We start from the raw sequence: 14,558 nt of genomic DNA on the forward strand, positions 1-14,558 counted from the left end.
TGAGGATTCATAAAATATTTGTACTAGGAATGTTCAATGGACAGAATGGTAGCAAATCTCAAAGATTTGATGACTTGCAACCTAACGATTTTGTGGGAAAAAGGAAAAGGCATTACACTGTATTAAGAAAATGGTAACTAGGCATAAAAACAGGATTAGGCTGAATAAACAGATTTATTAAACAGAAATCATCTTTAACAAATGTTGAAATTTTGAGGTTGTAATTTGCAGAATGGATAAGGACAAAGTAAATGAGGTGGTATATTTGGCATTCGATAAATTGCCACACAGAAGACAATAAAACTAAATGAGACAATAAAATCATATGGGATAAAAGTACACACTACTTTAGCAAGACATCTTTAATGTGTGCTATTTTAGATCCTTACCAGTGTCACAGGATTGGCTAATAGACAAAAAACAAAGTTGAAATAAACATGTAATTTTTTGTATTGAGAGGCTGTAATTAGTGGGATGCAATAGAGATCTATGCTGGGGCCACAATGTTCACCAATAAGTTGTAGGAGGCCACCGTGTAGTAAATCCCAATTTGCAGAAACAAAGATGGGTACCAATGTGGGCTATACAAAGGATGCTGAGAGTCTCAGGGTGGTGTACAGAGGAGAATATGACACAGATAATATAATGTGGAAAAATATACTAATCAAAGTTAGCTAAAAATGGTGAGAGACTGAAAGAGTTTGTGCAGTCTGTCTCCTTAGTTAAAAAACAATATGTTTTTGATGATGCAGTTGCCTCCACATCACTGCAGCATTGAGAGATGTGGAGGGTTATGGGTCAGGTACGGGTCAATGGGACTGGGTGGGAAAAGATGTTCGGAATGGACTAGAAGGGCTGAACTGGCCTGTTTCTGTACTATAAGTTGTTATATGGTTATACGGTTGAGGAAATTGTCGTGTAAAGAGTGAGTGTAAGAAAGACTTGTCCAAATTCTTTGAGAAGAGTGTCATTCATTACGAGATGGATTGACTGGAAGCTGCTTCCTCTATCTGGGATTAAGGAACAATTTGTTAGAGTAAAGGGCAAGAAAATTAATCACTGAGAATAAGAGAAACATCACTCATAGGGTTGAAAACTTTCTACAAAAAGAAATCAAACAATATGGGGATTACATAGGTTAATGCAGGTTTAAGGGGTTGCAATGTTTATTTCCACTTATTACATCCTGAAAATTATTTAAACTAGAGAAAAAAGAGAAAGCAAAGAGAAAAAAATGTCGACGTTGCCGGAACTACTGTAACAGCAGCGCTGTCACTGGTGTGGACCCATCGAGGGCAGAAATACAGGGCTCCCACAGAGTCTAACCATCATTTTGACTGCCAACATCTCTGTACAGGCTTTGAACGGCCCGTTAAAGGAGGTAATGGTAGTTTTATTTAAAATCCCACGACTGCAGGGTCTGGACCCAAGATGGCGATGCCTATGATAGGGAGCAACCATGAGGGGTTGCAGACTTGAGGGAAGCAGAGGACTGGCACAGACCACCAGAAAAACAGGAGACTACCCCCGTCTTTGAAGGAAAAGCAGAGGAGATCACTCATGGGATGGTGACCATGGTGGTAGACCAGTGAGGGGTTCTGCAGCTGAGGGACCCATACAGGCAGCTGGTAACTTGAGGTGAGGAACCCACGGTGGCTGTGGGATACTTCGATCAAGGGACCTGGCTCAAAACTGGCTGAAGGGATACCAGGTATCAGAACTGGGATGCAAGAGAGTTGTCGAGGTCATCAAAGGGTTCCTAATGGCATCAGAAGTTTGAATCTGGAGCTCAAGTTGCCAATGGTTTGGACTAGACTGTGTGGCTGTGGGGGCACGTGAATGCTGGAGGCAAATCCATGGACTTTCAGTGACTGTGGTGGGGTGGGGGTGGGGGGGGGAGACTGTCTTTTGTTTCTCTTTCTCTAACTATAAGAGGCACTTCAGGCAATTTCTGCCTTTGGCGAATCTGTGTGCCTTACAAGCAGACAAAAGTTATTTTGTGTAATATGACACTATTTTTATTACATGACAATAAATTGAATCTTAAAACTAATAATGGTCTTTGGTCTAATCCTCAGGACAATGTACTACATAAGGCATCATCAATTCATCCTGTTACATACATGACAGCAGTGATAAAAATTAGCCAAGATGGTGTTATATTTTAATATTTTTAATTATTAATCAACAATTATATTACACCTAATCTAATTTAACTAACTTATCAAAACTTAACTAAATTTATATACAATTATCTAACTTAAACTCTAACTATGCACGACTATATTGGAAGGCAGTTCAAAGTTCAGTTTCAGAAATTCAGTCATGACACGAGGGTTTGAAATTGATGCAACCTTCAGGCTTTAAGATGGGTGAGAATGAAGTTAGCACTCCCTGAAGTGGGTGACAGAATGTTGATTGCTAACAAACTCCTTTATTGAGGTGCTCAGAAAAATGTCCTTTTTAGACAAGTGCCTTCTTCTGCAATTAGAACCCTTTTCATGGGTCAGTCGTGATAGAGTGCAGTATTTCTTCTGCAACTTTAAAACCCTTTTTGTGAGTCAGTCGAAGTGGTGTCTCATCCCTCTATAAGCAAAAAAGAGAAAATCTGACGTTCTGACTATAACCATACAATGTGTGTTTCTCATTCCCACAAAGGAGGTTGAAGAGCTGTTTATTCTTGTGCTGCTTTCTTAAAATTGCCTCCTGAACACATAATCCAGTCTTTTTAAGAAGCTGGTCACATGATCTTTGCACTTGGCTTCTTCAGGTCTTCTATGTTGATTCTGTAAATGTTTCCAGTAAAAAGAGCATGATGTTCAAAGCTTGCTGCTAGTTTCACAATCAGTTCAAATCCTGCAGGCAGGTTGTTAAATCTGTTCTCTTAGAGGGACAGTCCCACTCCAAATAAAATAAACTGAAAAATGGAGAATGTCACAAACTCCCCAATCACTACCTATAGGATTCTCATAGCAAAAGAAATATTTGCTCAAATTTCTCCAAACTTTATGAAAATGAAGGCTGTGGAATGAAAAATAAATGCAGTGTAGCTAACGAAGGCATAGATTTAATGCTTCTTCCATTACAAAACTCATCAAGTTAATTCAGCTTCATTCAATATTAATTTTGAACGAATACTTCCACAGCAATAACCTTCAACAAATTTCTAAGACAACAATTTTGTTTGTTGTGAGTTTCCAACGAACACAATTTTATCAGTACTACAATGAATTACAAACAGTTTAAGTGGAATTTATACTGAGAAACTGGGCATTATGACAAAACACATGTAAGAATGATCAGAACAGACCAACAAATCTGCAAAAATACAAATGTATTCTTGTTCTACAATACATACCTGTATTCCAAAATCAAGTGCGTTCCAATGTTGTACACAGTGGATTTCGACTCACTTGGAAATGTCATAGCTGTTCCTGGACCACCTTGGTCGGCTGGTTGTTCTAGTCAAAAACACAAGTTCAGGGGTATTTTTATTGGAGCACACATGCATTTTTTTAAAAATCTGCCATTTGTTTCATACTTGATCAAAGACAAATTTTATATTAAATAAATAGATAAGTGTAATGTTGCACATAATTTTAACTTTTGTAATCAATGGGGTAAGCCTGTGTTCCATATCTTAAAGATTATTATTTACTTCCTAAAGTCCAATCCAAAATCCAAATATTATACTCCCAGTCTGGCGACCAAGGTTTTCTATCATTCAATCATTATTCCCAATTTTAAGGTTCTATCATCATGTTAAAAATACATTAAAAATATAATATACGTGATGAACTTTTGTCTGCCATAATGCAAAGAATGACCATGAGCATTGCCCGGCACCCTTAACAATAGTAGAGAGCAAAAGAGAGTTGCTTCAGAGACAGTGTTCATGGATTCACCTCCAGTGCTCCCGCAGCCTCTGTGCTGCACAGATTCCACTTCAATTCATTAGGCAACCCGAGCTCCAGGTCCATACTTCCAATATGATCAGGAAGCCTTCAGTGCTTGAGGCCCTTCAGGAACCCTACTTACCCTCAGCACCCTATTGAATCCCAATTCTGATACCTGGTTTTCAGCCAGTCACCAGCAGCCCACAGCCTGTGCAAGTCCTTCAGCCACTGAGCCCCTCACTGGACCACTGCTATGGTCACATTCCCACAAGATTGTCTCCTTTGCTTCTCTTTCTCCCAGGTTCAGGAGCCCTGTGTCGGTTACTCTGTTTCCCCAGAATCTATAAGCCCTGTGCCATCTTGGGCACAGACCCTGAAGTTGCAGGATTTTTAAAAATTGTTGACTCCCCTAACTTTAAACCTGCACAGAGCTTTATTTCATACCATCTAATTTGCAATAAGCAATATTTCAATTCTCATTTTCATTGTTCTCTTGTGTGTATCCAAAAGCTTGAATATTGAATACACAAATTGATTATGTGCCTGTTTAAATCTCATTGTTCCTGAACTCCTGATCTCTTATAGAGAAAATTTGGTTTATCTACATTAAAGTTCATCTGCCACAGTTTTCTGCAATAACTTTGCTTTCTCCTTCTATCCAACTATACAATATTGTTAATTAGAATAGGTAGCTGTAGAAGGATATGTAGACTCTATTCCTTCATCCAGCTTGTTATAAAAACCAAATCCCAATTAAGTGGCTCAGGATCAACACTTGCTATCTGCTGCCAATCAGTTGTACACTTGTCTATGCATTTTGTGTCGTAGAAATAGAAAATTCATGTTACTGGATATTTCAATGGATAATGACTTGATACCTTCAATAATGTTGATAAGCAATCCACATAATACCAGAGTCAATTTTATTGACCAGGTGCAAGCAACCAAATAAGTCAATATCAAGAAGAGATTGAAGATGCTGAAACAAAAAACAAACTGCTAGAGGAACTCGATGATTCATATAGCATCTGCAGGTGGGGGGGGAAGTGGTGGGAGTAGGGGTTGTCAATGCAACAGATCGTGACCCTGCATCAGGGCAGGAAGAAAACATCTTCAAAATCAGCATAGAGACTTCACAATGGAGGTGTGGAATCTAGGGCAAATAAATAAAAACCATCCTTAACCCATGAAGCAATCCTTGTCCCAAGTTATTTTCTGCTTACATCCTTACCTTCCAATTGTTAGATGGAGAATCTGGAATGCAGACATTAGGCCTCTTACTATCTCACTTTGACATGGGTGACCACAGCATAGAGCTTAAGACAACACTTTTTTAGTAGCTCCTATGTATGCAGAGCATTGAAAATCATTCCCATGTATGCAGAGTACTGATCATCTATTAAAATATTCTCACAAATACCAAGAGCTCATCGAATGAAGGAGACATTCCAAATCCATACAATTAATTGTTCAATTTTCCTCCCTTTTATTGAAGGCTTTTTAATAATCAACCATCATAAGAAAGCTTACTCACACACAGCAGATAGGTATAAAAATGAATTGACCCAGAAATATCAAGCCAATATTAAACAGATGAACCATATAAATGCAGGAAAATGTATTGATTTTCAATAAATTTACACAGGAATATTGTATAGCCATCCACAGGTTAAAAAAAAAATGATTTAGTACCTTCTATTCTACTTCTTAAATACTTGAGAAGTTCTTGTGTTCCTCTCTGTAAAAGAGACACATTTTCACATAATTCAGAAACATCTCTAGTTTTTCTTAATCAAATATCTACTGAATATGGAGGAAGTCAGTAAGCAATACTGGTTGTAACTAGAAAATATAGCAGCATTTACCAGGCACAGTATGTATATTTAATCACTCTGCAATCTATCATCGTGAGACCAAGATGTTGTGAGGACATATTAAAATTGTGAATTCACCCCCTCCTGATTTGGTACTAAGCATAGAGCATTAGAAATGCCTATGTAATCTAAAGTAGCACCACTGTTATTAAGCCAAGACATTAAAACCCATGACTGAATATTATGAGGTGATTTACTGATTAATTTCACAGCTGAGGAACATTTAGTCATAAGGTTTTTTTAGTTTTATTAAAAGCAAGATAACTTTCTTTTTAAAATATTGACAATTTTTTCTCTTTTATTGGTCTTTGATTTTTCTTTAAATCAACTGCAACTGTTACAAAACCTCAGCAATGCTTTATCACAATTCACGACTTAGCCAGTTTCTTGTGGAAATGGTTAGCCTAAAAATAGTGAGAAGTAAAAGTGCATCATAAAAATATTAGCTCCATATTGTACCAAAGGCTGATTCCATCAGGAGCGCATTGCTGAAAACACAAGTAATGCCTAAAGGTTGTTAGTGGATAGCAAATTCAAGATTAACCAAGCTTGAAGAAACTCCTTCCCATTCATTTTCAGACTAAGATCCCGTTCTCAACAACCTAACCAGGGAGAAAAAAAAACTCCCTATCTAGCAATGAACTTTGTACATTTGAATGAAATCACACCTCATTCCCCTGCAGTCCTCTACTGAAATGTAATTTGCTTAATCCATTTTTATGATAGACCTACCATCTAAGGTCTCAATCTGAGAAATCATTGCTGACATCTTAAATATATTTTCCCTTGGATAGACAGTCCTTTACACAATATTTCAAGTCTCACTGGGACCCTATATAATTAGCACATGATATTTCTATTCTAGCACTCAAATCCTCCTGCAATAAAAGGCAAATAATGTTTGTGTTCCAAACTGCTTGCTGAGCCTATATGTTAACTTCCAATGGATAAAAACACCGAAACTTTGGAGGAACTCAGCTGGTCTTTCTGCATCCATAAAAAGCAAAGATATATTGTTGGCATTTCAGGCCTGAGCTTTATTCTTCAAGGAATAAGCAGAATGAACCTGAAGCAGAAAATCTTAGAATTCAGACAATGCTGGGTGGGGGAAGAATCCAGACCATCAAAAGGATATAAGGGGAGTGGTGCATTAGGAGACAGGGAAGGGAGAGACAGAGCTAGAGGAAAGCAACGGGGCAAAGAAGGGGGTGGGGGGGGGGTTTAAAAAAGCCAGAAAAGTCCAAATTAACACCATTCAGTTAGAGGGTGTCCAGTCGGAAGGTGAGGTGTTGTTCCTCCAATTTGCATGTGATTAGTAGTGCATGAGACTATGGACAGACATGCCAGCAAGGGAATGGGATAGGAAATTGAAACGAGTGGTCACTGGCAGATCCATGCTATTGCGCCGGGCAGAGCCGAGGTGCTCAACAAAGGAATCACCCAGTCTGAGTCCAGTCTCTCAGACGCAGAGAAGACCACAACTGGAGTACCGGATGCAGTAGATGACCCCTGTAGATTCACAAGTGAAATACTGTTTCACTTGGAAGGACTGTTTTGCGCCCTGAATGATGATGAGGAAGGAGGTATGGGCACATGAAGCATCTCCTGCAGTTACAGGGGTAGGTAACAAGGGGACAATTGGTGGGGAGGGAGGAGTGGATAAGGGAGTCACAGAGGGAGCAGATCCTGTGGAAGGCGGAGAGGGGAATATGGTCTAGTAGTGGGATCACGTAGTAGGTGGTGGGGGGTGGGAATGTTTTGGATGCAGAGGCTGCTGGTGGGGTGGTAGGTGAGGACGAGGAATCCTATTCTTGTTGCATTGTGGGGTGGTGGGGGCCAGGGCACATATGCAGGTAATGAAGGATATGTGGGTGAGCACCAATTTGATGGTGGTAGAGGGAAAACCACATTGTTTGAAGAAAGAGGACATTTCTGATAATCTAGCATGGAAGTCCTTGTTCTGGATGCAGATACAACAGATAAATTGAGAGAATGGAATGAAATCCTTGCCCAGGGCAGGGTGGGAAGGTGTAGTTGAGGTAGCTGTGAGAGTAATTTGTAGTCAGGTAGGAAGATGGCAGAAAAGTAGATGTAGTCAACAAGCTTATCATGGGTGCAAGAGGGCAGCACCAAAGTAGTCATCGATGTAACGGCAGAAGAATTATGGGGCTAGTCTGTGTAGGCTAGTAGCATGGATTACTCCATGAAGCCAACAAAAAGGAAGGCATAACTAGATCCCATGTGGGTACCTATGGCTACCCTATTAACCTGCAGAAAGTAGAATGAATCAAAGGAAAAATTATTGAGAGTTGAGGACATGTTCTGCCAGCTAGAAAGGTGATGGTGGAGGGGACTGGTTAGTTCTATTGCCCAGAAAGAAACAAAAGACATTGAGGCATTCAGTATGGAGGATGGAGGTGTATAGGTGTATAGGGATTGATGTCCATGGAAAACACAAGGTGATTGAGTTCAGGGAACTGGAAATTATTGAAGTGATGGAGGGCTTATGAAGTGTCCTGGCTGTAGGTGGGGAGGGACTGGACCAGGGGGACAAAACAGAGTCAAGGTACCCAGAGACCAATTCAGTGGGGCAGGAGTACATGGACATGCTTAATTTGAGGTTGGGGTGGAAGTTAGCAGCAAAGTAGTCATCGATGTGGCAGAGAAGAGTTGAGGGGCCTTGCCTGTATAGCTTTGTAGCATGGATTGCTCCATGTGGTCAACAAAAAGACCCATTGCGAGTACCTTTGACCTCTCCCTTCCCTATCTCCTTTCGCACAGACATGATAAATTCTCACCTCTCCCTTTATCATATCCAATTAATGCCTTTTGTTGGTCTGGATTCCTCCCCCAGCCAGCATTGTCTGAATTGTGAGATTTCCTGATTCTGGTTCATTCTGCTTATTCCTTGAAGATGGGCTCAGGCCCGAATTATCAGCAAAATAGCTTTGTTTTTTATGGACACTGAAAGACTGGTCGAGTCCCTCCAGCATTTCGGTGTGTTTTTACTACAATCACAGTATCTACAGTCTTTTGTGTTTCACTCAGTGGATAAGGACAGCCACCTTTCTCTGAAAGCCAACATAATCAATCTCTCACCATTAAAATACAGAAAGTCCCCAGGTTAAAAACAAGTTCTGTTACCCAAGTCTACCTTTAACTCAAATTTGTATTCAAGTCATAACAACTACATATGATCCTTATTTAGTGTCAGTTAGTCAAATGTTTATCTTAGTATATACCATATATATAATTACCTTTCTATGCATATAAAACACTTAATAAACACTTCCAAATACACTACAACATCTTCTTTCTTTGGCTTGGCTTCGCAGACGAAGATTAATGGAGGGGTAATGTCCACGTCAGCTGCAGGCTCGTTTGTGGCTGACAAGTCCGATGCGGGACAGGCAGACACGGTTGCATGGGAAAATTGGTTGGTTGGGGTTGGGTGTTGGGTTTTCCTCCTTTGTCTTTTGTCAGTGAGGTGGGCTCTGCGGTCTTCTTCAAAGGAGGTTGCTGCCCGCCGAACTGTGAGGCGCCAAGATGCACGGTTTGAGGCGATATCAGCCCACTGGCGGTGGTCAATGTGGCAGGCACCAAGAGATTTCTTTAGGCAGTCCTTGTACCTCTTCTTTGGTGCACCTCTGTCTCGGTGGCCAGTGGAGAGCTCGCCATATAACACGATCTTGGGAAGGCGATGGTCCTCCATTCTGGAGACCCAGCGCATTTGGATCTTCAGCACCGTGGATTCGGTGCAGTCAGCCTCTGCCATCTCGAGTACTTCGATGTTGGTGATGAAGTCGCTCCAATGAATGTTGAGGATGGAGCGGAGACAACGCTGGTGGAAGCGTTCTAGGAGCCGTAGGTGATGCCGGTAGAGGACCCATGATTCAGAGCTGAACAGGAGTGTGGGTATGACAACGGCTCTGTATACGCTAATCTTTGTGAGGTTTTTCAGTTGGTTGTTTTTCCAGACTCTTAAACATATTAATAAAGTACATAATTGGATTATGTAGGATAGGGGTCTCCAAAGTGGTAGACATCGACCCCCAGGGGTCGATGGGACTATCCAAGGGGTCGGAAAGTGCCAGGGTGTTGATAAACACTGGAGGGGGAGGGGGAAATCAACTGAACTTTTCGGGTCGAAAGAATTCAATAGCCCAAGGTCCCTGCTCCTGCTGGGAGCCTGACATTCTAATGCGTTGTTCAGTGGTTTTGAAACTCGCTGGTCTGCTCCTAACCCTAACCCAGGGGTTCCCCTCCAGACCACTTGCTGGTCTGCCCCATCAAAGCAGAGATGAAAAATAATTCCCATCAGTGAAAGGCAGTGTACTGTAGGATAGTGCAGGGAGCCTGAACACATCGAGAACAGCAATAACTTTCAACACAGCCACTTAACTCTCTCTTTTCCACAGCTCAGCGCCCATACTAACTGGCATTGTTCAGTGGTTTGGAAACTCGTTGGTCTGCTCCATCAGAGAAGAAACGAAAAAACAGGTTCCCATCAGTGTAAAGGACAATGTTGTGGGATAGTGTATGGCACACATGTCAAACTCTGGCCCGCGGGTCAAATTTGGCCCGCGATATAATTATATTTGGCCCGCAAGATTTCAAAAATGTATTAGAGGTGGCCCGCTGGCCGCCGCGCCAGTATAGCGCATGCACAGCTAATACTATAAATCCCAGAATGTATTAGTGTCAGCCCGCTAATCGCCCCCACCTCGTCTGTTTACGTTGCAGGGTCTCACCGTGGACTCTGGTTTTGGGGCCTGGCCGGTGTCAGGGGAAGCCAAGGCCGCTTCCCAGCGCCCGGAACCGGAGGCCTCGGGCCTGACCTCGCCAGGACCGTTGCCCACTCCTCCTCCCTGCCGCCGGCCGACCCGCGACTCACGGTGACGGGGCCGCTGATCCGCCGAGATGCCGCCCCGCAGCGAGAGCCGATGCCCCCGCACTGTCGTTGTCCAACCCGATCGCCCGCAAACCCCGCCCTCCCGCACACAGGCCTGAGTAAGGATTATGAACTTTAATCTCAGGATAAAACGATCTTCCAATCGTTTCATGTCACAGTGATCAATATATTCCTGGTTAAAAATGGTCCTGCACCTGGATACAAGCTCATTAGGCATAAAACTTGAAAAGTGTGTAAATCAAAGGATATCTGTACCAATGGAAAAAGGGCATGGCAAATAATCCTGCTAGAGTTCATGCCCACAATCAGTCACCCATTGGATTGTTTCAGGAATCATGTTATTCTCCCACATTCTCAATAGCCCTCAGATTTTACTATTCGACAGCACACTAGCAACATTTGACAAATCCTCTATAGAGAAATATTATTTATTGAATATTTTATTTCTCATTTGTTAATGCTTCTGGAAAGAGTTTATCCAAAACTATTACTAAACATTTATTTTAATAAGAAAAAGTTTAACATTACATATGTTGAAAGAAGAGAAAACATGCAGATGTTGTTGAAAATTTTCAATAAATATTTAGTTCGGCCCTCGACTTAGTCCAAGTTTTTAATTTTGGCCCTCCGTGAATTTGAGTTTGACACTCCTGGTGTATGGAGTCCGATCAGAGCGGGAACAGCAATAACTTTCAACACAGCCACTTAATTCTCCCTATTCCACGGCTCAGCTCCCATATTTCAATTATTTTAAACTACAACAATAAAACTTTAACATTACAAATTTAAAACTGTGGGTCAAAAAGAGTATTGTACAGCATACTCTCTCACAATGCTGACTCAACTACACTCAAATCGGAAGTTGACTGCCTTCTACTTCGGGCTGCCTTGTCAGTTCGCAAGTATGAGTTTTTAAATCTGACATTTTTAACCTGGAGACTGCCTGCACTCAGCTTTTCGAATTTTTAATATCAGAGTGCACAAAATCATTTTTCCACCTTATAGTCACTTGTTATGTTCCTCCTATTCACATACTTTGTCTGTAGCTCCCTGAAGCCTCTGTAATTTTCATAGCCACAACTGCCAACTGACTGAAATTATCAGCAAACTCAAAGACAACACATTTTATCTCCTTATTCAAATCAAGGATGGAGATTTTCAAAAGCTGGAACTATAACATTGAATCTACTGATCACTATCTGAATATGATCCATTCATTCCCAGTAGCATGCTATTTTAATACACCTTTCCCATTCCGACCTGTTCGTCTTTGGCCTTTTCCATTTCTGGGATGAGATCCAATGTAAAGGAAATACACTTCTTTCTCAACTGGGTAGTCTACAATCTAATAGTATTAACATTAAATTTTCCAATTACAGATAACCCACTTTCTGTAACCGTTCCTCATCTCTTCATCCAATCTACCTCTGATCCACCCATTTTTGCCCCCTTACTCACACACATTACCCGCTTCCATCCATCTACAACCTTACACACTTAACCACTGCATCCCCTCCCCCATCTGCCCTCCACATCTCTCCTCATACTTTCTATTATTACACTATCAGATTCCAGCATTGGTATCATTTGTGTTCCTGCTTATCACCATCCAGCAGCTGTCTGCAATTTCAGCCCTACCCTCCCCTGCATTTTTTCTCCTTCTTCCCAGCTTCCAACATTCATCCAGCTGCCTGTCTCCCAACTACCCAAACCTGTTCCTCCTGCCCATCATCTCTCCTCAGTTTGTCCGTCACTTCTTGGTCAATCTCAATCTCCTCCCTCTCCCATTTGTACAGGCTAACTTCCCTCTACTCTCACTTGAACAGCAACAATTCCTTTACCTTGCAGATACTACTCAACCCGCTGAGTTCTTTTGGTAGTTTCCCTGCAGACTCTTGAGTGCCTATTCATTAATACTTTCCATTTTTAAATTTAGATTTAAATTTAAATTTTAGATGTTTAAAAATTTAGACATACAACACAGTAACAGGTCCTCTGGTCCATGAGCCTGTGCTGCCCAAATACCCCAATTAACCTACAATTCCCATACATTTTGAAGGATGGGAAGAAACTGGAGGTCCAGAGGAAACCGAAGCAGAAACAGGAAGAATGGTAAACTCCTTAGAGACAGTGCCGGATTGAACTTAAGTTGCTGGCACTGTAATAAATAGCATTGTACTAACCACTATGTTAACCATACTTTCTGGTCATTAATCAATTTTATTTCACAGCATCTGCTGTGGTGCTTTATTAATTAGGTGTTCTAAAAGTCCAAAGAAATCACTGAAAAGCCAGCAATTCTTCCTCTCCCTCCGATGCTGCTCAACCTGTTGAGTTCCTCCAGTAGGTTGATTTTTATTCCAGATTCCAGCATCTACTGTATCTCCTGTGTCACTACAACTTGTTTGCCCATATCAAATCTACAAGTTACAAATACAAAAAAATCAACATGCCATTTCATAAATCCATGATGACTTATTTTTAAAAAGGTATGCATGTGATGTCAAGTATGTACTCACATCTGAACTTTAAATTTCACTTCTACAGTCACATTAAAAAGTTCTAGGATGCAGGTCATCAATTGTGCTTACTCCCATTAATTTCTCCAAAACTATTTTTTATTTCTCAGAGAAATTTACTTTAGATATGCAGTCCTTCATTATTTCTAGGAGATTTTTGATGATTTCTTTCATGAAGACAACACTAAAACACAAAAGTCTGCAGAAACTGTGCTTGAGCTAAAAAAAACAGTGCTGGAGAAACCTAATGAAGGGCTTAAGCCCAAAACATTGGTTTTGCGTCTTTATCTTTGCTACATAAAGTACACCATTTGCTCTGATGAGTTCCTCCAGCATTGTGTTTTTACTTTATTTTTAAACACAAAATATTTGTTCGATTTTTCTGCTATTTCCTACTTCTCAATTTTAATTTCCTGGTCACATATCTGTGGATGGAAATTTTTAAAAAAATGCTCAAACTATCCTAACCTCATATTTAACATTCCCTTTTTCCATTAATGTGTAAATCTTTTGCTGAATTCTGATTTTCAGCCATACTCCTGACCTGCAGATAAGCCTTTACCTTTTTTCTAATAGAACTGGTTTCTATATCCAAAATGGACTATACTGCTTTTTTTGTTGCCAATTTGATTTTACATTTAATTTGGAGATACAACATGGTAACAAGCCCTTCTGCTCACAAGCTCATGCCACCCGAATATACCCACGTGACCAATTAAACTACTAACCCCATACATTTTTGGAAAGAAACTAAGCACCCAGAGGAAACCCACATTGTCACACAGAGAACATATAGACTCCAGATTTGAACCCAGGTTGCTGGTACTGTAATAGCATTGTGCTAACTGCAACAGCATCTGTCCCACCCCATTTACTTGTGCACAATGTATTATTTCCTTAGAAGTTAGACATTTAGTGAGATGATAGGCTCATCCCCACCTACCTGCCTTTTCTGGAATTTGCCAACTATGTAAAAATTTATCCAACCTCATCTTAAATATATTTACTGAGGTAGCATCCACTGCTTCCGTGAGCAGCGAATTCCACAGATTCACCACCTTCTGGGAAAAGCAATTCCTTCTCGTGTATGGCGGCATAGTTAGTGCAGCAGTTAGAGCAATGCTGTTACAGTGCCAGCAACTGGGGCTCGAATCCGGAACTGCCTGTAAGGAATTTATACATTCTCTCCATGTCTGCGTGGGTTTAATCCTGGCACACTGGTTTCCTCCCATTGTTCAAAATGTACTGGGGTTGTAGGTTAATTGGGAGGCACAGGCTTGTGGGCCATAAGGGACTGTTCCCTACCGTATGTCTAAAAATTTTTTTTTATAAATAAAAAAAAATCAACATCCTAAAT

The 14,558-nt window shown here is 40.8% G+C and overlaps 1 protein-coding gene across 2 annotated transcripts in view; it reads right to left on the reverse strand.

Annotated features, from left to right (window-relative positions):
- The window catches only part of lrrc40 (leucine rich repeat containing 40), an 85,699-nt gene that overhangs the window by 27,693 nt on the left and 43,448 nt on the right, over nt 1–14,558 (reverse strand). For both annotated transcript variants that reach the window (XM_069938437.1, XM_069938438.1), the window contains exons 9-10: nt 5,589–5,634; nt 3,359–3,461 (exon numbers count right to left, since the gene is read on the reverse strand). In XM_069938437.1, the coding sequence (XP_069794538.1) occupies nt 3,359–3,461; nt 5,589–5,634 (149 nt within the window). The remainder of the gene's footprint in view (nt 1–3,358; nt 3,462–5,588; nt 5,635–14,558) is intronic.

Source organism: Narcine bancroftii, chromosome 5, assembly GCF_036971445.1.
Source record: "Narcine bancroftii isolate sNarBan1 chromosome 5, sNarBan1.hap1, whole genome shotgun sequence".
NCBI classification, from domain to species: domain Eukaryota; kingdom Metazoa; phylum Chordata; class Chondrichthyes; order Torpediniformes; family Narcinidae; genus Narcine; species Narcine bancroftii.